General features: G+C 38.5%; 1 protein-coding gene and 1 non-coding gene across 2 annotated transcripts in view; both read left to right on the forward strand.

Annotated features, from left to right (window-relative positions):
* FRZB (frizzled related protein) overlaps positions 1-20423 on the forward strand; it is a 35434-nt gene extending 15011 nt beyond the window's left edge. Inside the window, exons 4-7 of the mRNA XM_061433503.1 lie at positions 11761-11826; positions 15568-15772; positions 16161-16224; positions 19176-20423. Of these exons, the coding sequence (XP_061289487.1) occupies positions 11761-11826; positions 15568-15772; positions 16161-16224; positions 19176-19292 (452 nt within the window). The 3' untranslated portion in view covers positions 19293-20423. The remainder of the gene's footprint in view (positions 1-11760; positions 11827-15567; positions 15773-16160; positions 16225-19175) is intronic.
* Positions 20424-26289: 5866 nt separating this feature from the next.
* LOC133236465 (U6 spliceosomal RNA) lies at positions 26290-26396 on the forward strand. Its single transcript, XR_009732899.1, has one exon. It is a non-coding gene; the product is annotated as a U6 spliceosomal RNA (small nuclear RNA).
* Positions 26397-26936: the final 540 nt, after the last annotated feature.

Consider the following 26936-nt stretch of genomic DNA (forward strand, 5'->3'; position numbering starts at 1 on the left):
TGTTATTCTGGGTCTGTGTTTAAATATAAAATCAGATAATTTTGATTGCTGAGTTCTGGTATTTATTTCTGGTATATTTTCAAATTAGGGAAACATGAGTAATATCTGCTGGGCTTTCCTAGTGCCTCAGACAGTATAGAATCTGCCTGCAATGCAGGAGACCTAGATTCGATCCCTGTTGGGAAGATCCTCTGGAGAAGGGAATGAAAACTCACTCCAGTATTCTTGCCTCGGGACTTCCGTGGACAGAGGAGCCTGGCGGGCTACAGTGCATGGGGTTTCGAAGAGTTGGACACCACCGAGCGACTAACACACACACACACATACACACATACACCACACACACACACACACACACACACACACACACACGAGTTGGATACTCTTGCAGTTTTAGCTAACGCCTTTCTGGTAGTTTTTCAAAGGTGCTTCAGAAGCACCTTAGAGGTGCTTCTAAGGAGCTGAGTAACTAGCGATACCTGACTTCCTGGACCTGCTAGGGCTGCCCTGGCCATCACCCCGCCCTGACCTCCCACCCTCTGCCCTGCAACAGCCAACCTCCTCCTACTGAGCTAACCAATGCCTAGCTTGGGGAGTATGGACCCATTCTCTCTCTTTCCTTCTCCAAATTTGTTTTTGTTCAGTTTCTAAGTGTCTGACTCTTTGTGACCCCATGGACTGCAGCATGCCAGACTTCCCTGTCCTTCACTATCTCCCTGAGTTTGCTCAAACCCATGTTTATTGAGTCAGTGATGCCATCTAACCATCTCATCCTCTGTTGCCCACTTCTCCTCCTACCCTCAGTCTTTCCCAGCATCAGGGTATTTTTCAATTTATTTCCTACTAACCTGGGGAAGGATTCCAATTTTTTTTTCCTTTGGTGCAATGTTTGTTCACTATAAAGTCTGAATTAATTTATGGTAACTTCGACCCTTTATTTGAAAATAAAATTAGGATAGATAAAAATAGTATTTTGTAATTACATAGTAGCTTACCTGTAGCTCAGTCAGTAAAGAATCTGCCTGCAGTGCAGGAGACCCGGGTTCGATCCCTGGGTTGGGAAGATCCCCTGGAGAAGGCAATGGCAACCCACTCCAGTATCCTTGCCTGGAAAATCTCATGGAGAGAGGAGCCTGATAGGCTGTAGCCCATGGGTCGTAAAGAGTCGGGCATGACTGAGCAAATAACGCTTATTTACTTACTTACAAATATATGCTTTTTTCACTGTTTTCAGTATTGGACACTTTGGATGAATACTCATTCCTAAGAATCCTTCTCCCTGGGCTATTACCCGAATTGTCCTAGTTCTTCTCTTCCTGTCCCCTAGCTGTGGGCGTTCCCCAAGGTTCTAGGCTTGGCCTCTGCTCCTTACAATGAGTTCTTCCTCTTGGAAGTCATCCAGCGACATAGGCTGGATGCTACATGTTTCACCTCCAGTAAACATTTCTACCTGGGCAATCTGTTTGTACTTCAAAGGGTATGTATTCAATAATTTTCTTTTCATTAAAATTTTACCCCTTGCAACTTTTGTTTTAATATGTGGCACCATTGTTTTCCCAGATCCTCAACACTTAAACTTCATCGTCCATCTACCAATAAACTCTTTAGTCCATCCGCCCCAACCATTCATCACAAATGTGATGACCACCCTTGTACTGGCATACTCAATGCCACGAACAGGGAGGGAGTGAAGGAGTGAACAGCTGATTGCACTTTTCTCCCGCCTCTTTTCTGTGTGGCTGGCATCGGGTAGATGCATGGTGTCCTGTAAGACCTACTTTGCTTTTCTCTCAATTGACCTTTGTTGTTTAGGGCCATGCCGTATGACTTGCAGGGATCTTAGTTCCCTGACCAGAGATTGAACCTGGGCTTCAGTAGTGAAAACTTGATGTCCTAACCGCTGGACCACTAGGGAATGCCTTCTTAATTGACTACTTTAGAGTACCTGTACAGCATAAAACTAGCATTTCAGATCTCACAAGAGAAAACAGGCATGTTGCATTGGTTCTCTACATTTTGTGTATCCCGAATGACTCTTGGATCCAGAAACCTTCTGAAAGGCAGTTTATTTAAAATTTTCCAAAGATAGAAATACTAAAGAAATAAAACTAAATTTCCTTTTCTTTTTAATATAACGTTAGTTCCCTCAATCTTAAGCAATTCCCTTTTACAAAGTGCAAATTACTGTGAATTGAGACCTTTATTGCAATATTTGAGGTTTGTTTTTTCAGCTAAATTGAGCAAATGTTAGTTTTGCTTTTTAAAGCTTTATTATATTACCTGAGTTCACCAATTGACTTAATTGCATTTTCCATATACAGCTCTAATCCAGAATAAAATCTAATATGATATTCTTTGCCTAATGTATATGTTTAGGAAATAAATATTAAACACGTAATGAACAGCTGCTAAGTCATGACACACTTTAATTTATGGAAAAATGAAAGGAATTCATATGTTAATTTACTTACAGTAAAATGCAGAATTCTTAAGTGTATGGCATATTGAACTTTCACAAATATATATACCTGTGTCTCTATCACCGAGATCAAGATAAAGAACATTTCCATCTCCCTTGAGAATTCCCTTGTGCCAACTCAGTCACCCACCCCACCATGAGTTGAGCACAGGTCTGATTTTGATCACCATGGATTAATGTTTGTTCTTCAGCTTCATGCAGGTGGAATCATACAGCACATACTCTTTGTGACTGGCTGCTCTTGTTTTTGTATAATGCTTTTGAGATTTACCCATTTAGTTATGTGCATCATTTTATTGTGGAATAGTTTGCCTTTGTGTGAGCATAATACCAATATGATTTCTAAATTCTATTTTTTATGCAGTTCCCCCCAAACTAAATATAATAATCTAAATTAACTTTGTATCTCCAGGAAAAATTTGGCAGATTTTTATCCTCAAACTCACAGATTTTTTTTTCTTGGAAAATTTTCTCTTCTGTTTCATAAACTGCTCTTAAATTTGCGTAAAGTATTTTCTGAACTTTTTGCTTGTTTATATATAACTAGTACTACTAGCTAGCATCCAATGAGTGATTAAATACCAGGCTGTGCGCCAAATTCTTTATGTGAATTACTGTTTAAATTCTTATAATAACCTGATGGGGTAGCCAGTGTTGGTTTGGGAATGGGTATTGTAACTTGCCCAAGGCAACATAAGCAAAGAGGGACAGAGCTGGGATTTAAACTCATGTGTCCTTAATCACGGAGAAAGCAATGGCACCCCACTCCAGTACTCTTGCCTGGAAAATCCCATGGACGGGGGAGCCTGGTGGGCTGCAGTCTATGGGGTCGCACAGAGTCGGACACGACTGAAGCGACGTAGCAGCAGCAGCAGTCCTTAATCAATTTGCCATACTCTCTTGCCGAAGAATTGATGCTTTTGAACTGTGGTGTTGGAGAAGACTCTTGAGAGTCCCTTGGACTACAAGGAGATCCAACCAGTCCATTCTGAAGGAGATCAACCCTGGGATTTCTTTGGAAGGAATGATGCTAAAGCTGAAACTCCAGTACTTTGGCCACCTCATGCGACGAATTGATTCATTGGAAAAAACTCTGATGCTGGGAGGAATTGGTGGCAGGAGGAGAAGGGGATGACAGAGGATGAGATGGCTGGATGGCATCACTGACTCGATGGGCATGAGTCTGGGTGAATTCCGGGAGTTGGTGATGGACAGGGAGGCCTGGCATACTGCGATTCATGGGGTCACAAAGAGTCGGACACGACTGAGTGACTGAACTGAACTGAACTTGCACTGATGCTTATTATTAATATAATGGCCACATATATGATCATTCTGGCTTGCTAACTTTGATTCTTCAAATTTTGGAAATGTACATAATAGTTCAAATGGACTTCCTACATCAGGACAGAAATTAGCTTTGTGAACTTGAAGTAAAATAGCAGAGTCAGGCACTTAAAAAAAATCCTATTATTTTGCCTACTTATGGTAGGTACCACAGTTCTTGCAGGTGGCAAGCAGCCTTGGGAAAATATTGCTTCTCTTACTCATTAAATGGTCTTTACAAATGAAGGATTGGGATTCCCAGTGAATCTTAGGCAAAATTAAATTTGACGTTTATGGGCCATTGTGCGCTGCTGCTGCTGCTGCTGCTAAGTCGCTTCAGTCGTATCCGACTCTGTGTGACCCCATAAACGGCAGCCCACCAGGCTCCCTCATCCCTGGGATTCTCCAGGCAAGAACACTGGAGTGGGTTGCCATTTGCTTTTCCAATGCATGAAAGTGAAAAGTGAAAGTGAAGGCTTTCAGTCGTGTCCGACCCTCAGCGACCCCATGGACTGCAGTCTACCAGGCTCTTCCATCCCTGGGATTCTCCAGGCAAGAACACTGGAGTGAATTGCCATTTCCTTCTCCAATGCATGAAAGTCAAAAGTGAAAGTGAAGTCGCTCAGTCATGTCCCACTCTTCACGACCCCTTGGACTACAGCCCACCAGTCTCTCCATCCATGGGATTCTCCAGGCAAGAGTACTGGAGTAGGGTGCTGTTGCCTTCTCCCCATTGTGTGCTAGGTACTGTGAAAGGTATTTTATGTTTATTAGTTAATTCTCTCAGTAATTGTGCTGATCTGGTATCTAAAAAGATACCACTTTTTAGATATTAAAAGTTACATGAATAGTAAGGCATGGAGCCTACATTCACATCCAGCTGTGTCTGATCATAAAAGTACATCCTTTTATCAAGGCATTTTCTGAACTCTGCCTCAATGGTATAGACCTACTTAATGGTATAGATCAGCATGGTTCCTGATTCTGTAAGAGATGCATTGTTGTTCTTTTAAAAATTTTTCTGGACTTCCTTGGTGGTTCAGTGGCTGAGATTCCCAGGTTCAATCCCTGATCAGGGAACTGAATCCCACATGCACCAACTAAGAGTTCACATACCACAACTAAAGATCCTGTATGCTTCCACGAAGACTGAAGACCCCTTGTTCCACAGCTAAGACCTGGTACAGCCAAATAAATAAATAAAATAAACAAATATTTAAAAATAAAAGTGTTTTTTCATCATTGAAATCAGGACACTAGGGTTCTGTTTTCTTGTCTGTTTTTTTTGTTTTTTTTTTTTTTAATGCACCAGGAATAATAATATCCTTTAGATTTTCAATAAAGTATCCATTTCATGACTTGTAATTTTGGGAAGAGAGAATGTAGTCCTAGGGCTAGAATCCAGGCATGTTTCACTATCTGTTTTTAGAAGGGTAGTGAAGCTGATTTCTGGAAGGTCTAGTGATAAATTGCCTATCCTCCATTAAGCTCTATCTGTACATGTTCCATAATGCACCCATCTCTGTTGCCATTTTGATGACTTTGATGATAAAGATCATTCATTTAGTGCACTGACTTCTTTACTTCACTAACCTGTTTGTTCTGCCCCAGCCATCTAGTTCCAGGGGCACATTCTGCACCTTGCCATCTAGCAATAGTGCCAGCTCTGTAATCCTAATTTCAAGTATACCCTTCTTTGCCTACCATCTCTTTTCATCCCAGCAGATTTGCTCTAGTTTCATCATTGCTATAATTTTGCTCCCCTGGGACTGCCTATTCATCATATACCACTTACTAATATTGTTCAACCCTAACCTCCTTGCCTACCTGAGATTTCATGATCTATTGTAATACTCATTCCCTTGAAAATACCTTCAGTTCATTTGCCAATCTTTTCTTCTGCCATAGTCACCTGACAAATTCTCAACTCTTGTTGCTGGAGAAAATTACTTAGCTGGGGTGACTGGCTTTACTTTAAATTCAAGATAAAATTCAAATACATAATCAGCATTGCCTAGCAGTACTACCTTGTATCTCTAGAAAGTTTGCCTTCCACTCAGTAACTGTTTTATACTTTGACTTCTGTCCTTACTCTTCCATACCCTGCTTCTTTTAGCCCCTCATTTCCTGCAGCTGATAATTTCATCCTTTAATGAGAAAGTAAAAGCTATCAGAAGGAATTTTTATCACCTTACCAACAGATTTATAAGCTGTCAACATTAGTACCCCTTTCTCCTTTTTCTTCTTATGCAGTGGATGGAGTGTTCCTCTGATTTTCACCCATCTTTTCCTTGCCAACTAATTTTATTTTTGGCCATGTCATGCTAAATGATCTTAGTTCCTTGACCAAGGATCAAACCCATGCCTCCTGCAGTGAAAGTACAGAGTCTTAACCACTGGACTGTCAGGGAAGTTCCCTTGCCAACCGAAATTGATAGACCTCCTTTTCTCTTAAGTCATTTGAACTTTGGGGTGTTCTCCTCAAAGAGAGCTCACCTTTTTTCTTGAAACACCATCTTCTTTCAGGTTTTTTTTACTACACTCTCTTGTGTTTCTTCCTCATTTCTGGATGCTCCTTCCCAGTCTGCTTTATGACTTCTTCACTATCTTATACATAAAGATGCAGTTCCTACCAGGATAACAGCTGATCTTTCAGGTTTCAAGCTTTAATGCCATTTCCTTAGAGGACTTTGAAGACCAGACTAGTGCAGGTCATCAAGTTGTATGTTCTGATGACACATTGTACTTTGCTTTCATAACGTGTATTATACATGAACATAGATTATTTTGTGTGTGATTATTTGTTCAATGTCTGTATCCTGTTCTGAATTGTCTGTGTCGCTCATCAGGTGTCCTATATGCCTGGCACAGAGCTTGGCATGTAAGAGACGTGCAGGAAATATTTGTAGAATGAATGAATTATGTAAGTGACTCAAAACATTCAACAAATGTTAATTCTCTTTTCCTTTCCCATCTCATATTTAGAGAAACATAGTTATCCCAGGGTAGTAGAGTCAGAAAACACTCTTTCTGTAGAAGAAAGGCAGTTCTATAATGTGATAGATATTGACATATGTTTAAATTATTTAAGCCATGCTCATAGATACCATTTATAGGCAATGGAAAGTATAGATCTGGATCTCAGTAAAGAAGTCAGAGTTAATGATCATAATATTTAATTTTTTACATCTGTTTTTAAAAATTGTTGTGGTCTGCTCCTATGTGTCTTAAAATGGAGCGAAGTGGGCTTCCAGGATCAAATACAAAACATATATTTCATTTCGTACAAATTAAAATTATTTAAACTCTGACCCAATTAAAAAGAACCAATATTAAGAGTTATAATAGAAATTGTAACACAAATAGAATTATATTTTCTTTTTTTCCCCTACTTTTTAAAAATAAATCTTGAGCACAGATCTAAGACCTTTTCCAAAAACAGCAGAAAAATATTCACTAACTAGTATTCCGAAGTCATGGGACATGAAAAGTTATAGGGGTTTTGGAATCTGCCAAAGTTAATTATAGTCTTACAGCTCTGGAGGAGACCCAAGAGAAGTCAGTTTCAAACAAAGGTCAGGATTAGTTAGAAAGTTGTATCACACTTAAGCTTGAACTCAAACAAGGTTGCTCTAAATAGTGGAGGTCCAGTGGGCATCAAATTTCAAAATTGTCAGATACTTATAACTTTTAGATCTTGTAAAATTATAGAACCCTTTAAAAAAAGACTGTTGTCCTTGTGTGTTTTCAATAGGTGAGCTGATTTTTATGTGTAAACAAATGAATAAAGAAGGATGTGGTGACTTCTACTCAGAACTGTCTCTAAGAAGCCCCAGTGTTGAGAGAGTGAGGCTGTTCCAGCTCAAGCACTGCAGTGCACACACAGTAGGGCAGCCCCCCAGAATTGCAGACCAAAGTGTATGCAGCACTGGGCATATTAATTTTACAGACTCACATTCACTCTAGTGGGGTAAACTCATGTTCATACTAGGATAATGAACAGCTTTCAGTTTCAGTAGCAGAGAAGTAGGCAATCATTGATTCTAGAAGAGTAGCTGAGAGAACCCAGCTAGAGGACTGAGGAAGAGCTGCCCACGAGAGTTTCCTGGTCCCGCTCCAAGGATGCTGTGGGATATAGGACCACATGCTGTTATGCGACTCAAGGGAGTTGTATTTAATCCTAGACTGGAGGCAATGAATTGCTAATATAAAACCTTCCCCGCATTTGAAGAACTCTTGCCACTTTATTTTGTCGCAGCCAGCCTCTTTAAATTTTCCGTATTTTTCCTTAGATAAGAGCACCAAAGCAGTTCCTTTATATGTTTTTCTTCTCAACAGTGGAATGCAAGCAAATCAATACCTATTGGTCTTTGTGCAAAGCTCAGTAAAAAATAGATTTTACTTTGCCACGACAGCAGAACAAAACTTAGACGTTGTGCCATGTGGAAGCTGGGGGAGGAAGACTACTGGCAAGATTATTGGTGAATTAAAGTACATATGGTGGTGATGCTGCTGGCCCAATACAAATCAGATATCAGCTATTGGCAGTAAACAAAAAGACACTGTTGCAGTCTGATTTAGGGTGGCTAATACATGCAGCATATGCCTCCATGATTTTTTTTTTTTTTTTTTGCCATTTCCCAATTCTTGGGCTTTCAGGGATATATATGTAGATGTGAATAGAAATACTTTACAAGAAAGATAATCCTCCAGAACTGTTGATGTAAGATATACTTTTCATGAATACCCTCAGATATGAATATGTTTGGGTTGAGTCAGCATAAATAAGTGAAAGAAAGTTCTTCTGTATTTGAGCCTTGTGGATATAAAATTCCATCCTCCTTTTTACTCTGCTGTTTTATTGAACTACTAGATACTTCAACTAGACGGATATTTGCTTCTAGCAAGAGCTAGGGATAGGCACACAGGAAAGGCCTTAAGTACACAGTATGGCATTTCTACCTCTGAGGCCAGCAGGAGAAACAAGTGCAGTGGGAGGAACAGAATTCAGTCCAAAGAATATAATGGATATATTAGGTCATTAGCTATTAGGAGTCTAGCTAGTATATATAGTTGTACATATGGTTGTGCAAATATCTACTTGAAAACTTCCTAAGTTATTTTACGATATAATATTTTGGAAAAAATCTCTACCTGGAAGTTTTGTGGAATCCATTGTTTATGCTTCAAGTAATCATATTAGAATCAATCCAGTAATAGTTGGTGTATTTTTCTAAATCTATTTAATGGGCAGTTGGTGTATTTTTGCCAAGAATTTTTTATTAGAACATGTGCAGATTTCTGAAGAATTACAAATATGTAGATAATTTATCTTCATGTATTATTTTTAGTGCTGCTACTGCTAAGTTGTTTCAGTCGTGTCCGACTCTGTACGACCCCATAGACGGCAGCCCACCAGGCTCCCCCGTCCCTGGGATTCTCCAGGCAAGAACACTGGAGTGGGTTGCCATTTCCTTCTCCAATGCATGAAAGCGAAAAGTGAAAGTGAAGTCGCTCAGTCGTGTCCGATTCTTATCGACCCCGTGGACTGCAGCCTACCAGGCTCCTCCGTCCATGGGATTTTCCAGGCAAGAGTACTGGAGTGGGGTGCCATTGCCTTCTCCAATCTTCTCCTTCTCACTATTTTTAGTGAGTAGTATCTATTTTTAAAGAGATAGAAAAGCACAAATCCATATCTATATGTAGGTGAGGATAATTTGTAAGTCAAAGACCATAGCATTTATTTCTTTGGAAATAGTCTCATCTTAAGAATCCCTCTTTTAAAAATGTGTAACATTTTGGTACAAAAGAAAGCAACTGTACAGTAGAACTAGATAACTTTTCAGTTTGTTTTAAATGGGAATACAAACGCTTTGTTAATAAAAACGTCATTTTTTGAGGAATCTTCTTCAAATAGCAACCAGCATTGATATGACCTATTGTCTATTGAGATCGTTATTCCACATAAACAGTGTTAAAAATTATCTGCAGAATCAGAGCGCTGCTGTGTGTAGCTCTGAGGACACCCTCAGCTCTCTCCTGGGTGAGAACAGCGGAGCTGCTGCTCCTGCTTTGGAGACCCGTGCTTGTCCCCAGGAGAGATGCTTATCTCTAGAGCTGAAAAGTGGAGAAGGTGATGGCACCCCACTCCAGTACTCTTGCCTGGAAAATCCCATGGACAGAGGAGCCTGGTAGGCTGCAGTCCATGGGGTCACTAGAGTTGGACACGACTGAGCGACTTCACTTTCACTTTTCACTTTCATGCATTGGAGGAGGAAATGGCAACCCACTCCAGTGTTCTTGCCTGGAGAATCCCAGGGATGGGGGAGCCTGGTGGGCTGCCGTCTATGGGGTCGCATAGAGTTGGACACGACTGAATCGATTTAGCAGCAGTAGCAGCAGAGCTGAAAAGAGGGTAGTGAGGTGCTGTTCTCCTAAGGACTGCTACTTCAAAGCACATTATCCGTGAGTTCAGCTGGAAATAACATTTATTATGATAAGGAAGGGCTTCCCTGGTGGCTCAGATGGTAAAGAATCTGCCTGCAGTGTAGGAGACATGGGTCCGATCCCTGAATCACGAAGATCCCCTGGAGAAGGGAATGGCCACCCACTCCAGTATTCTTGCCTGAAGAATCCCATGGACAGAGGAGCCTGGTGGGGCTACAGTCCTAGGGTCACAAAAAGTTGGATGTGACTGAGTCACTAACACACACACAGACACGCACACACTTAGAAAACACCCAGAGGGATGGTATGGGGAGGGAGGAGGGAGGAGGGTTCAGGATGGGGAACACATGTATACCTGTGGCGGATTCATTTTGATATTTGGCAAAGCTAATACAATTATGTAAAGTTTAAAATTAAAAAAAAAATGTCAAATTGTCAACAAAAACTTCTGCTTTTTACTGGTCTCCATGCTAACATAAAACACTTTTAAACAAAAAAATTTTTGTTGGCTTCTTTTCTGTGATTCATGTGCCCAGAAATCTTTACATAAACAAATGCTTTCTCAGGTAATTGTGTATTATTTTCAATTTTTATGTTCACTTTAATGACTAAGATTTTATTATGGTTATGATGTATACATGAGGTGTATTTCTTAGCCAAGTAATCTATCATAAACAATGTAGTAATCTACTCTCTAAGATGTTAAATGATTTATCCTATGTATGAAACACTTTGAGATAATTAAAACGTTTATTACATATGCTTGTATTATATTAGATAGAAAATGTTCTGGTCACTACTCACCAGATGTTTAAAAAACACAGAGCATCTTATTTCAAAATATGTATACAGTAACTTCCTCCTGTAAACATAAAACTACCATTGAGTTTAATACCAGTTATTCTGCCTATAGAAAGTGCTCATGAGAATCACTCTGTTGTACACCTGAAACTATTATAATAATGTAAATCATGTATACTTCAATTAAAATTTAAAAAAATTAGATCCAAAAAAGAAGGAGGTCATGCCTAAGAACTTGAAAAAGTCCACTGGGTTATAATAATATGTGTTTATCTTACTGTGTTGATTTTAGATCCCAAAGCTAATATTTGGAGGTGTGTTGCATAGTCTGTAAAATGTCTGTGAGGGCAGGTGGCCTTGAGCAGGGGTAACTAGTTACTGAGCTTAAGCATGACTTGCCTCTCGGGTGGCACTCATTCAGCTGCCTGAAGCGCTGAGTGTGTCTCTTTCAGGGTTCTGGGGGCATGCTCTCTTCATGCATGGTGGTGAACAGGGTTTCCTCAGGATTGGGACCTTTGACATTGAATAGGCAGCTCTGTAGACAGAACAAATGTGAATGTAGTTTCAGGAGAAAAGGACCAGACACAAAGAATATGAGCTTCCTTTGCTACTAGATTTGGGTCTGATCTTACCAAAAAATGTGCATAAACAAAAGAGAGCTAATGTTGAACTTTTGCTCATAATAGATAAAATGTTATGTTTTTTAGAACGCTGCAAATGTAAACCAGTCAGAGCTACACAGAAGACCTATTTCCGAAACAATTACAACTACGGTAAGGATAACTCTGTGATCGACTTACGAACTGCTAGGTTCCAAAAGGGGTTTGTGTGTATGTGTAGATTGATAGAACGACTTACGAATAAGGCTTAAAAACAAACAAGGACAGCTTTTAAGAGCATTATCTCTCTGTTCTAAACAATTGAAATGTCTCATGTGGGCACTATTCTTAACAAATGCTTGATTTGGGGGATGCATTTCAGGCAGCACAGCTGGCGTCTTAGAACCATGCAGTGACATACACAGGCAGTTGAGAGGGGCTCTTCCCTCTTTGATCGGCCGGCAAAGGATATGGAGCTGTAGTGGGTCATCGGTTGTGACTCATTGGGGTCAACACTCGGGGGGTAAACTGAGCACTTCAATGCATAAGGAGTGGTTAAAAGAGTCAAACTGGATTTTTCCAAACATTCTATCTCATGGAAAACATTGACAGAGTTGGAAAGTAACACGGAGTTTGTTAGTATTCAATGCAATGTTGTGTTCTTTGAAAAAGTATTCAAGGAAATGTTTTGTTATCTAGCCTGACCTAGACATGTGCTGTTCTGATAAGCAAAGTATTAACTGAAGAGCTACCAATCTAAATGTAGCTGACAAATTTAACTGGAGGAGGAAAAGCTTCTGTCTCTGTGCCAGGTAATGTGTTAGGTGGTTTCCATACACTGCCTTAGGTGATTTTCTCAACTGCACCATGAAATGTTCTATTATCCCTATTTTATCAGTGATCACTGAACCTAAGTTATCCTTCCTTTAATTATTCAGAATGTACTCTTGGATATTCGAATGCTTCAGAGTCACAAATATCAATCACTGTTATACTTAGAAGGGTCAATTAATAGAGTTTTCTAGTTGATAAAATAAGCAACAAATCAGTATTTGCTGTATTCTGTTGGCATTTTATTATGATTCTTCCACTCTGGCATTTATGAGATTAATAAAGTTCATGTTACTATCTCTGCCAAAGACTGTCAGTGTTGAGTAAGTGAATAAACATGGCAATTAAATGGATTTATAAAGTGCCTTCATTACTAAAATGAAGGCTTTATTATTCAGTTTACTTTAGAGAATATAGCACACACACAACAGAATTATTCCTCCTTTTCTATTATTTGGGAATTGGAAGGAAGAAATGGATAAATCTCTGTAAGAGTAACCTTTGATATCTTTGAAAATACTGTATATTGAAAGATATCAAGTAAAAAATTCAGTGTAGTTAAATCTCTTTAAAATAAATATACCTAGTTCCTCAAATTTTTCTTCAATGGATTCAATTTTTATTTTTTGTTTACTAATTATCTTTAGAGGAATCTATAGTTTCTCTTAGCCAATGGTAGACACACTTTCTAAGGTGGAAATGTAAGAAATCAGATGCCTGGCTGCTGATCTGAGGACTCTATCCTCTATAAATTGATGTGAAATATAACAAGGAAAGGAAACTTTTAATTTTTAGATTAACTTTGTAAGATTGAAAAATGCTATATGAACTTTTAAGTTAATGAAGAGTTGTGTTAAAGACAAAAACATGAAAAATTTTATATTGGGAAATTTTACTTAGTTTGTATTTGTTTTACTTATTATTAATTTTTACTTTATCCAGTCTTAGAGCTGCAATGGTTAGTGTTACTATTTTTGTTAAAAGATAAAATGGTTACTAATGGTTACAAGTCATAGGAAGAGAAAATCTTCCAACAAGGTAGCCGAGTGAGTATTATAACAGAAATAGGATACAGATCACAGGTAGTGGGAAAAAGATAATTTCTTTCTCATGGTTGAACAATAACCAGATTTCCCATAATTTAAGAATTTTCACTTCTCTAAGTCTTACTCAGAGCTTCTTTAAGGAAGACAGGCACTAAAATTATAAAAGAGAAGGAAAACTCCTGAAAATATATTTTAAACTTTAAAATATGTTGATCTTTATCTTTCTTAAATATCTACATGTGTCTATTGAGAAAACAAACTGGAGGTGGGAGCAAATTGATAATTCAGATGAAACCTCTGCTTCATTCAGATTAATTCAGGTAAAAGCTCTTGAGCTTTGACAAAATTACTTGAATAATAAAGTAAGCCTTGTAGAGAGGTATTTACGTTGGAGTGGGTACATGTGCTAAAAATTTCTAATGAAAATAGTAGACGCACTGGGTAAATAAATCATTAGTTTGAGAACGTTTGCACAGCTCACTAATCTCTAATAGCTGATGAATGCTATGAAGCACATTCACATAAGCCAGGACACACAAAAATGTGTGCTAGCCGGGGCTGTGAATCTATCATCTGGTTCTCCCAAATGACATTTCAAAAAGGGCAACCTTATCTTTTGTTAAAATAAGAATAGAACACTCATAAAAAAAGACCCCTTCACTCAGAAATCACACCAAGCAGAGAGGCTGGCAGTTACATTTTGTTTGCTATAAGCCCTCATACTTGAGACAACTAATTCTCTGAAGATTGAAATACCTGTGAAGCAAAATTGAGGTTTTGTTCTAAAGTTTTTAGAATTAGTAGCTTAATTCTTATTGTATGTGTGTTGTACTGGTGGAATGTTATTGAATAAATTTCTGTATGGAATTGGGGCATTGATGGAGGGCAATGGTTTATTAGCTGGCTTTATATTTTCATGGATTACTTTTTCCTTTGTAGTCCAAAACCCCTAAAATATGTGGGAAGGAACTCAGATGAAAGTGGTTGGCAGATATGTGCCTAAGAGGCTTTTAAAAAGTACATTCATTTGGATATGTTGTGTTTTCTTCTGTATAAAGTCCATGGATATTGAACTAGAGCAATGAGGCTGCCTGGGCAAAAGCTGTTGGCTTCTTACTAATTGACATTTTTTGCTTCTTCTTAGGCCTTTTCAAAATCCCCTTAGGAAAAAAAGTAAAAAGCTCATTTACCCGAAGTAGGAATCTAAAGAATTTGGCTCTTCCAAAGGAGAGAAATACAGAAAAGAAGCAGAACAGTACTTTCTAGATTCTGAGTCAAATGTTTTGAATTTGCAACTGAATATATTCTTTTTAAAGCAGTTTTGTCTTTATTTTGAGAAGTCAAGCCCAACGTTAAGAGATAAACTGGCTGCCAGAATACCCACTGAGACAGTAGATTAATGCAACTGATGTGTTAGACCGTATTTCATAGCACATGAGTGGGACAGTTTTTATTCAAGCAGAAAATGCTGTATACATAAACAAGAGTATGAAAGATAGTCTGTACTGAAACAAAGGAAGAAAGGAGCTGATGTCTGAACAGTGAGCTAAGATGAAAGGGTGGAAAGATTGCAGAACTAGCCTGAGAACATCATAGAACAGGACAGCTTTATGACACTAAAGAAAACCCTAACTGGTTAGAAAATCTATTAATAGACCTGATGGAAAAAATGCCGACAGTGAAACAAAGCATATTTAGGTGGTGGGTCTTTACATATAGTGAAACTAACATGGTTTAAATTCCTCTTGGCACAATTGAAACTGTACATATCTAAACAGTTCTCATGAAATACACACACAAATATAAATGTACATGCAAATTTGCAGGGGATCAGGGGTGAATATTAAGGGGGCAGGTGTGCTGTAGAGTGTGTTACTCACTACTGTCTAAGGAGACTATATCTGCTTTATTTTTTCTCTCCATTCATTGAACATCAAATGGATACGAATTGACTAGAAAGAAGTCTACTTGTCTTTTTTGACTGGGGCACCTATAGTGTGTCATATTGCCATATCGGCTTTATTGTTTTTTTATCCAGTCATTCGGGCTAAAGTTAAAGAAATAAAGACCAAGTGTCATGATGTGACTGCAGTAGTGGAGGTGAAGGAGATTTTAAAGGCTTCTCTGGTAAACATTCCAAGGGAAACTGTGAACCTTTATACCAGCTCTGGCTGCCTGTGTCCTCCACTTAACGTTAATGAGGAGTATCTCATCATGGGCTACGAAGATGAAGAGCGCTCCAGGTAATTCACTCCTTAAGAATTCAGAATAATTTCTATGCACATCCTATTCTTACTGCATTTCTATAGAGATCTGACTCTGGGGGTTGCTCTTTGGGATCTGTCTACCTTCTGGGGAATTAAAGATCAGTTTTAGTTGGAGCCTTCAATTCATGTATTAGATAGGAAAGTATATGTGGGAAATTTCTAGGTGTGCATTTTTCTGGGGAGAGGGATCATAATTTTGTTTGTTCTTAAACAGGTCCATGACTCCCAATAGTTGAGAATTACTGTTCTAAAACATGGCTGTCCCTTTCTAGTATAAACAGTATGTGTTTCTTGACAATGATTCCTTGTATTTTTCAGTAATATGTTTTAATTTTGCAAAAATGACTGCTTCTTTAAAATACAGATTACTGTTGGTGGAAGGTTCTATTGCTGAGAAATGGAAGGATCGACTTGGTAAAAAAGTTAAGGTAAGCCTAAATTTTATTTTATTATTTATTTATTTAATTGTAATTTATTTATTTGTTTATTTGGCTGCATTGGGTCTTAGTTGCCTAATAGGGATCTTAGTTGCTTGAGTAGGGATCAAACCTGCATTGGAAGGTAGATTCTTATCCAGTGGATCACCAGGGAAGTTCCAGCCTGAATTTTATATTGAAAGTGATATGCAGAAAATTAAAGTAGAAAGCCAGCCATTTGTCATTTAAACAAAATAACTACCTTCAACTACATGAAAAATATTAAACCCTGATGTGTGTGTGTGTGTGTGTGTGTATTACAGACATTACAAAGTCGGGTTTTGGAATATTAAATATATATATATATATATATTTTTTTTTTTAAACCCAACTTTGTAATGTCTGTTTCATTTAAGGAGCACATTCTCTGTATGTGTGTCAGAGATCTAGCTACGGATACCTGACTTCTCACAGTGGGAAATCTAGCTGTAGTTAGTCCAGCCTTGTTCCTGTGGCTTCATATTCTCAGTAGAGCTCCAGGCTCCTTCTAGCTTATTCTTAAATAAGCTAGAAGATATTGTCATTTTTAAAGATATTGCTTCCACCATCAAGTTTAGCTGGAGGTCACAGCATGGCTGCCGCACCTCTACATCATACCTACATTTCAGGGAAAAAGAAAAGGAGGTAAAAAGAGATTCCAAGCATCCTACCCAACCACGTATTACTTAGGACTGGGTCCATCTCTAGCTGCAAGAGAAGCTGGAAAATATAGGGTATTGTTTTATTTTTTAGCTGGATATGTTGATTCCTTGAACAATTGCAGTTCTATGACTCAGAGAAGATGGAAAGAATAAAGCATGAGCAGGAAACTGTGGATATTGTCCCAATGTATAGACACCAGTTCCTATGTACAAAGTGTAGCCACAATCATCTGTATATAAGAGATGTGACCAAATTAGGTTCTTAGAGCAGTAATGTAGCTTTATTTTAAAACCAATGACTCTTAGATTCTGCAAGTGATGCATTTAAAAAAAATACAGTAAACCACCTTATTATCATTATACATATAAACCACCATATATATCAGAAGGTATCATTTCCTTTTACTAAGTAAATCTGTTTCAACAAAAGGAATGTGGGGGAAGTATTCAGAGGGATAAAGAATCAAAAAGGGTGTGTGTGCAAGGGTGTGTGTGTGTGCACGTGTGCAGGATGGGGAGGGGAGAGTAGGAATTGTACTAGACATAATACATCCTCTTCCTTCTGTGAGTCTGAAGGCTTGGGAAACATTTATGGGGTAAGTTAAACACCCCTGGGCAGTTTATCTTATACATCTGGCGCTTGACACAGCAGACACATTTCAGTTTAAGTGACCTACAAAATACAGAGGGCATTATTTTGCAGGGAGAAAAAACCCTCTAATACGCTCTTTTATTCCCCTCAGTATTATGTCAAAAGTGTGATGTATTTCAAGTTTACTTACGAGAATTCTCTATTTGTGTCTCTTTTCAATTTGTTTGGTGTCTGTTAAAAATGGCTCTTCTTTAGTATGTGGGAATCTCTTACTGTCCTTTTAATTCGGTTTTCTGCTTGCTAATGCAGGTAGGAATTTGTCCTAAATTCCTGTACCGGTTGGAAAAGCTTTCAGCATCATTGCTGCAAAGCAAGTAACATGGCTTGCTGCTTCTCTTTTGGTACCAAAACAATTATCATCACGTAAAGATACAGGACATCATGGCTTGTTGGTCCTGTTCCTTAGTTGGGCAAGCATTTTTTTTTTCATGGGTTTCTACAGGGAGCTCTCAGTTATTATTGTGAAATCACTTATAGTTTCATCTGGTTGCTGATGGGAAGAAATAACTGGAGTAATTTTTAATTCTTATTGTGGTTTTCCAGTCAATTTTGAGGATGTAAAGAAGAATTTTATGGAGGATATTGTTTTTTTTCCAAATAAGAATTGTCCTTCTCAGCTGATTTTTTTTTTTTTTTTTTTTGCTCTCTGGGATAGATCAAGAGCAATAAAATTTTTTTTTATGGTCTTGCCATGCAAAAAAAAAAAAAAAAAATTAACCTAAGTCTCTTTTATGTTGTTCCAATCAAGATGTTTCACTTGCCTTGGGGAGTTGAAAATCAGACTTTTTTTTTTTTAAAATATGGAAACCCAATAAGATTGTGGAGTAAAAATGTGCTAAAATGAAGAATTACTGAAAGTAATTGAAAATTGAGAATTTGTTATGTACTAGGAATTTCATATATAACTCTTATTCTTATTTACTACCTATAATATCCATAATATAACTTCCTTTTAATCTATTAAATTACATGTGAACATTATTGAAGTTGTCAATATGAAATATTACTAAACTTGATTGTAGTTATTAAAGCCATTTGTGATGTGGTCCTTTATAAAACTTAGAATGAGGGCAGAAATGTGTTCTGTTTTGTTGTACTTGGTAGATGTAACTTGGAAAGATATTTTTAAAGTACCCCATCCTCTCTTCCCACTTTCATTTTTTTCACTGCTCAAATCACTTAGGTTTAAAAGGCTGTGCTCTTATGTGTCACAAGAGAAGAAAATAAAAAATAGCACTTTCTTCAAATTCTCTATGGAAATCTCATATTTGTTGATCACCCATGAAGTGCCAGACTTGTGTACGTTACCTCAGGAAATACCCACAGATATCAATGTTTATTTGTGTCACCATTTACTGACATGGAGATTTTAAGTTTGAAATTTGATATGAAACCATTACTGATATATTATAGGTGGCCAGTTTTTCAAATTAAAGTAGGACATTTACATAGCTTCCACCTCATTGCTACCCCTGGGATATAGATTATACTTTTGGAAAAGTAGTAAAATGCTTTTGAGATCTGATTTTGCAGTCCTGGTTGTTAGAATAATAGAAATGATGGCCCTGGTAATATGTGCTTGTGACTGTTCTCTGTTTTAAATTTCACAGCGGTGGGATATGAAGCTCCGTCATCTTGGACTGAATACAAGTGATTCTAGCCATAGTGATTCCACTCAGAGTCAGAAGCCTGGCAGGAATTCTAACTCCCGGCAAGCACGCAACTAAATCCTGAAATGCAGAAAATCCTCAGTGGACTTCCTATTAAGACTTGCATTGCTGGACTAGCAAAGGAAAATTGCACTATTGCACGTCATAGTCTATTTTTTAGCCACAAAAATCAGGTGGTAACTGATATTACTTCTATTTTTTCTTTTGTTTTCTGCTTTTCTCCTTCCCCCATTCCCTTTTTTGTGGTCTGAGTACAGATCCTTAAATATATTATATGTATTCTATTTCACTAATCATGGGAAAACTGTTCTTTGCAATAATAATAAATTAAACATGTTGATACCAGGTCCTCTTTGCTGGAGTAAATGTTAATTTGCTGTTCTGCACCCAGATTGGGAATGCAATATTGGATGCAAAGAGAGATTTCTGGTATACAGAGAAAGCTAGATAGGCTGTAAAGCATACTTTGCTGATCTAATTACAGCCTCATTCTTGCATGCCTTTTGGCATTCTCCTCACGCTTAGAAAGTTCTAAATGTTTATAAAGGTAAAATGACAGTTTGAAATCAAATGCCAACAGGCAGAGCAATCAAGCACCAGGAAGCATTTATGAGGAAATGACACATGAGATGAATTATTTGCAAGATTGGCAGGAAGCAAAATAAATAGCATTAGGAGCTGGGGATAGAGCATTTTGCCTGACTGAGAAGCACAACTGAAGCTAGTAGCTGTTGGGGTGTTAACAGCAGCATTTTTCTTTTGACGATACATTTGTTTGTCTGTGAATATATTGATCAGCATTAGAGCAGTGGATTGTGACCAGACATCAGGTGTTATCAGCATAGCTCTGTTTAATTTGCTTCCTTTTAGATGAACGCATTGGTGTCTTTTTTTTCTTCTTTTAAAGTAAATCTCCCTTGCTGCATTTGACCAGGAAAAGAAAGCATATATGCGTGTGCACCAGGTGTTATTTTTAAGATGTGTAGCTCTATAAAATGCTATACTCAAAAGATGGTAAAATGTGCAAGATTCTGGGTGTGTGTATTCATGTGTGTGTGTCCCCATACACTCACACTCAAGCTGAACTGAACGACAGGCCTGTGCACTGGCCTGCACTTTATCATTTGGATTTGTGCTGTTTAATGCTCAGTAAAATATGCTTAATAAAAGGAATTATGGTTGTCAGGAGAGAGGTGATTCTGACTTTTGAAACAAATGCTCACTCTCATTACCCAAGGTGCAGTGGGATCCCGCAGGGACCATGGGGAAGAAATGATGCTCTTACTTCTTCCTCCAGTAGGGTTCTTTAGAGCCTGTGCCCCAAATCTGAAAGTCTCATTCTCTTAAGTTTATATAGTTGGTATTAGTAGAACCAAATTTCTAAGTTGTGGGGTGCTGGAAACACTTAGGAAGCAAATGGTTTTGTTTCCTTCTATAAAAACAAACCTGCAAGAATGCAATTCATTCCTGAACAAGTTTCCTAAAATAGTAGATAACAGTGCATCCAAATACTCTCTTTGGAAAGGAAGAGAACGCCCCTGCCTTCTGACTAACTCCCAGACCCCAACACTCTCCATGATCCCAGAAGGAGTTCTCACCTTTGCTACAGCAAGGCCACCTAGTCTTTGAGCTGCCATATGGTCGCTTTGAGGTATTGTCACCACCTGCCTGTTGGGCTTTATTCTCAGGTGGCTAAGACAGGTCATCTGTTTCCAGATGCTGATGTTGTAGCCCCAAAAGGGGAGTTTGGGTGTCATGGATGGTAGTGAAGTCCTGCAGAGGAATTACTGCACCTCAGTGTTCATTCTGACTTCAACTTGAGCTTCAAGGACTGAGGACTGGAAAACAACGCTTCTGCATTCTGCTGTTTGTCTCCTGCCTTTTTCATGTTACCGATGGGGAGAAGGGCAAGCAATCACTGCAGGAGATTCAAAGGAATTGGTTTCTCAGATCCGCAGAATGTCATCAGCTCTTCCAAACCTTAGGAAGAGGAATTTAAGTAGCAAAATCTTTTGATGTTCAGTGAAAGCCACAGATGTTTCCAGCTCCTCCAGTTTTCTTTTTCTGGGGAGAAGGAAATAATATTTGTGTAGAGATTTGATACAATTTATGCTCAATACATATACAAGTATGATATTTATAAGCAAAAGAGGACCAGAGTTTAGGATTCAGCAGTGTTTTTTTTCCACTTTCCATTTGGCTCATCAGTGTGGGGCTCTGCCAGTTACGGTTTTTAATGGTATAAGGCCCAAGAATAAAACACATTTGCTTTTGCAGTTTGGTAGTTGCAATGTCTCCATTAATAAATTATGGATAGGCCTCTTTTGAAGGTGTCATGATTTTTTATCTTAATGGTCACATTTCTAATCAGATTGCAAAATCATTTCTACTCTCTAATTGCCGTATCAGAAATACATTTAATTAATGCCCCTCCATGGGCTTTTCTGACAGGTATTAACTTTCAAAGCCACTAAAATTTTAATACACACGTTTCCTTGTCAGTAACCTTGAGATTTACAAATTTAATATAATACTTCTTCGGAAAATCTTGTTCACCTTTAGGATTTTGGTTTTCCTAGCCAAATAACAACATCAAAATGATGTTTTAGATGCAGGCTGAATAAACTAACAAAATTAAGATAACAGCAAACTTGGATTCTCTTCACGGATATGTGAGTATTTCACTGTGTCTCAACCAGAGTGTAATCTGATTCAGTGCCATATGTTGTACTGAGCATTTGGGGGTGGGGTGGGACAAAGCCATGTCATTCCACATCTGCTATAGATTAAGAAAGCAAATACAAAAATTATAATCACTGCGAGTAAATAGCACTACTTACTGTCTTCTGCAAGACATTATTTGCTATTATCTTTCAACAAGTAAAATTACTGAAAAGTATTTCAAGAGTGGTATTTATTTAGACAGAATTTTAATATTTTAATCATAAAAACTTTCAGAAACCTGGGTGAAAATGAGGTAAAGCAGAGATTTCTAATACTGTTATTGAAATCCAACCGATAGGATTTTAAAATATGGTTGCCAGCTGTACTAATATTACCAAAAACAGTATAGTTTTACTTTTGATAATTTTCCTCTTTAGGGTAATAATGCCTGGTAGTGGCTCGAGCACTCTACACAACACTGGCATGTATATTACCTCACGTAATCCTTGCAAATCTGTGAAGGAGGAATTGTTATTTCCATTTTACAGAGAAAGCAAGAATTTAGAACTTCAGAGTTATGTAAGTAGCAGAGCTGGGGCTCAGACCATCTTATACTTATTCCCCAGTTATATGTTTTTCACCATTGCAATTGCTAATAAAAAAAAATAAAGAGTAACACTGAAACATACTTATTACCATATGTAAAAGTGATAGCCAGTGGGAATTAGCTGTGTGATGCAGGGAGCTCAGATCCGGTGCTCTGTGACCACCTAGGTGGGTGGGGTGGCGGTGGGGGAACCCGTGTAATGGCTGATTTATGTTGGTGTATGGGAGAAACTGGGGCTTGCCAGGTGGCCCAGTGGTAAAGAACCCACCTGCCAATGAAGGAGACATGAGATACACAGGTTTGATCCCTGGGTTGGGAAGATCCCCTGGAGGAGGGCATGGCAACACACCCCAGTCTTCTGGCCTGGAGAGTCCCACGGACAGAGGAGCCTGGCAGACTGTGGTCCATAGGATCACAGAGAGTCAGACACGACCGAAGTGGCTGAGCACGCACGCATGGCAGAGACTGACACAGTGTCCTAAAGCAATTACCCTCCAGTTAGAAACAAAAAGAAATGTGCTTCCTGACGCTGTAAACACCCAGAGCCATCAGCCTGGAGCTAGAGCTGCCCACGCTGCTTTCTCCTTGGAGACACTGCGTCATTCAAAATGGCCCCCTTACCATACCTTGAAAAGAGGTTTGCTAGGGCAGCTGGATTCAAATTCTGTCTTTGTAACTGACTGGCTGTTTAGTGCACGCTCCACGTTCTAAGATCAGGTGAGCTGAGCTGGCTGGAGCCTGTTGGGCAGTGCCTAGAGCATGGGAGGTGTCAGAACTGTTTCACCTTTTACTTCTGAATACTCTCTGTGAGGTACTCAGTCCTCAAACAGGGCTCTGCCGAGTGCTTAACCAGAGAAGAAAAGTGGCTTCCAAGAGATCCTATCCCCTGCCCTGCTCTCTCCTCCATCTTTAAGATGCCAGACTCAAACCTCGCCCCCACCCCTGCAACTCATCCTCAAGTTGAAGAGAATTGAAATGGTTTTCTTTTTCCTCCTCCAGCCAGGCAGATGTGCTTAGAAAGTAACATGATCAGGAGACAAGATGAATACTTACTCAGTTTTTTAAAAGATAAGATTTTGTAAAAATAACATAGTACTCAATTCTACAAATGTTATCACTGGTATTTCAAACATGATTAATTTTGGAAACCAACCAAAATACTTTTTCAATCACTTTTAAATACAGAGGACGGTAAACCTATAGAAAACTTCTATCTTTGTGCTGGTTATCTCAATGGAGATGTCAGCTTCTAAACTAATTTACTTAATCTTTCAATGCTAAAGTGGAATTGGGCTTTTATACTTTACTATTATCCATTATAAGCATGAAGTAAGAAATTACTTCACATCAAGGGACAAAGCAGGTCAAACAGTTTTCTCTTAATTATTGGTAAAAGTTTGGCTCTCCAAAAAAGTTACCGTTCATGGTTTAGGTGAGTAAGGGGAGACCTCTGGCAAAGATACGTGTTCTCAGTATGAGCTGAATTCTGTCAGAGGAGCTTCTTGGTGTTTTTTGTTTCCTGGGGAGTTCCAGAAATACTAAAATTATATCAAGACAAAGTGTTTATGTTTCAAAAGTGCAGGCTCTGCATTCCAGGCTACACACTGAGGGTTCTCAAAACAGAGGCAGCTTTTATTGAAACTTGGAAATAAGGATAACTCACAAGGACTTGGACTAGTACATACTGGAAAAATAGAAGATAACCCAAGAGCCAGCTAAAAAGGGAACAAGCTAACCCAGGAGTTTCATGGTAAATACTTAAGACTTTGTGGGTCATGTAGTCTCTGTTGCAAGCTCTGCTACTGAGGTTCAAAAGCAAACACTAACATTACATACATGAGTGAGCTCTGTTCCAATAAAACTTTATTTACAAAGACAGGAGGTAGGCTGAATTTAGCCTTTGGGCTATAGTTTGCCTGTCTTTGTGGATCTAATCAAATGCTCCCCACCTAGTGGGAATTATTCCATCATTTGTTGGATTTAATTAAATAGATGGTTTTGGTAGCATAGAGAAATTAACTACTAAGAAAAGTTAGATTTGTGCTTAAGGAGAACTTTGCTTAAAATTTTACCATTAGAAGTTCGGTTTATGTGTTGAACATTATTCTCTTTAGGAATCTGCTTAAAATGCAAGGGCTTAGGAAATATATCCTTAGTATTAAGTACTAACTAATATATTAATTAGTATTAATAACTAATATTAATTACTAACTAATATATCCTTAGTATTAATTAAGTAGCTAGGGCTGAAAGAGGCCCTAGAAGCTGCCAGAGAATACATAGTACCTAGCATAAAGAAAAGAGGATTGAAAGGGGATAGCCATGAAAGGGAGGTGTCTGTCTCCTGGCTTTAAACAGTTATTCATAGGATCCATTTGACCATCCAATAATATTTTTTTGTTGTTGTTCCTGCAAAGGCACATTCTTTAGGAATAAAGTCCTGCATGAATGAGTGCTCAGATATCCAGACCGAGGGTGCCACTTCGTTCACTGCACACCCATTCAACAAACATAGATTTTGTTGCAAGGCTTAGGGCTAGGAAATGAAGGTAAGAAGTGGAATAGGATAATCCAGCAGGGAAAATCCACATATAATACAAAATGGCAGAATCTACAAAAGAAGCAAGAACAAAGGGCAATTCTTTTTAAAAGTCCCTCAAACTGCCGGTCTCATTTCTCTCCGGCCCTCCCTCCAGTTCATTCTAGTTCCATGTATTGAAATGTGTTCCTAGGGCTAATTATTCCTTATTTTTAAAGCTGGCGTGACAGTAATAGTGAAAAACTATAAATATGATGGTTGGTAGTTGGTATAAACCTTACTTACTCCTTGCTATTTCCTTAACATTTCCATTTAAGTTGCTCAAACTAGAAAAAGATACTAGGAAGTGTTGCTCATGCATTAAACCCCCCTTGTGTGTTTAACCCATTCACCATAAGCTTGATTTACAACAGCTTCCCTTGCTTGATGAATCCCACATGCCCCATAATTTAAACATCTTAATGTGCCTCTCACTGGAGTGCCTTTTTATTTGAATTTAAATTGATTCTGAAACTGCTCCCAGTCAGAAGTTTGTGTTTGGTAAGCCGTAGCTTACAGTGGAATATGGTCACACCAAGGTCCAATCTGCAAGGTATCGGATGGAGGTTCAATTGCTACCGTAATTAACCTAGTTCAGGTTAATTTAACCATAGAATATATACTCCGGCGACTGTTTAATCTGCCACAAATAAATGAATAGCAAAGATCCTAAGCCACTTGACAACTGAAATACAGTTTGTTCATATAAATATAGAAGAACCCCAAGTTCATTTCTGAATTTGTGCAACTTATGCTTTTTTAAAGAATTTTCAATAGAAGGCAGACAAGATTTTTGTAGCATTCTAAACTTGAGAGCAATCATCCTTGTCTAGTCCAGATAAAACCAAACTTAAACCATTTTTAAAAAGTGGTTTATTATTTCTGCTATTCAAAAAGAGTATGCTGGAAGTCATTTAATGATTCTTCCAGTGATATGGACAGGCTCGCAAACAAAAATGGGAATATAATGAGGCAACGGGTGCACAAAGCATCCAGAGAGGAGAGGCCTAGACTGCTGAGAACCCAGGGCTCCACAGAGGCTGCAGCCCTGGCCCCTGACTAGCATCACCACAGACATGTTGATGCAGATCCTCCCCCTAAAACACAGAGGATGGTGATTCTGATCCGTGTAAACAGGCCCACCCTCTTGGACAATTGATTTTATATCTCTGGAAATTAGGTGGCCTTAAAAATTCCTCAGGCTTGTGCTTGGATGGGCAGCATATATACTAAAATTGGAACAATACAGAGAAGATTAGCATGGCCCCTGGGCAAGGATAACATGCAAGTTCATGAAGCGGTCCATATTTTTAAAGAATATTACAAGAGATAAGGAAGGACACTACATAACGATCAAGGGATCAATCCAAGAGGAAGACATAACAATTGTAAATATCTATGCCCCCAACATAGGAGCAACTCCATACATAAGACAAACACTAACAGATGTAAAAGGAGAAATTGACAGTAACACAATAGTAGTAGGAGACTTTACCACCCCACTCACACCAGTGGACAGATCATCAAAACAGAAAATTCATAAGGCAACACAAATGTTAAATGACACATTAGATGAGATGGATTTCATCCATAGCTTCAGGACATTCCATCCAAATGCAGAAGAATACACTTTCTTCTCAAGTGTACATGGAATATTCTCCAGGATAGACCCCATCTTGGGTCACAAATCAAACCTCAGTAAATTTAAGAAAATTGAAATCATATCAAGCATCTTCTCTGACCACAAAGCTATGAGTGAAAGTGAAAGTGCAGTTGCTCAGTCGTGTCCGATTCTTTGCGACCCCATGGACTGTTTAGCCTACCAGGCTCCTCTGTCCATGGGGTTTTCCAG

Source organism: Bos javanicus, chromosome 2 (genome assembly GCF_032452875.1).
Source record: "Bos javanicus breed banteng chromosome 2, ARS-OSU_banteng_1.0, whole genome shotgun sequence".
Lineage (NCBI taxonomy): Eukaryota > Metazoa > Chordata > Mammalia > Artiodactyla > Bovidae > Bos > Bos javanicus.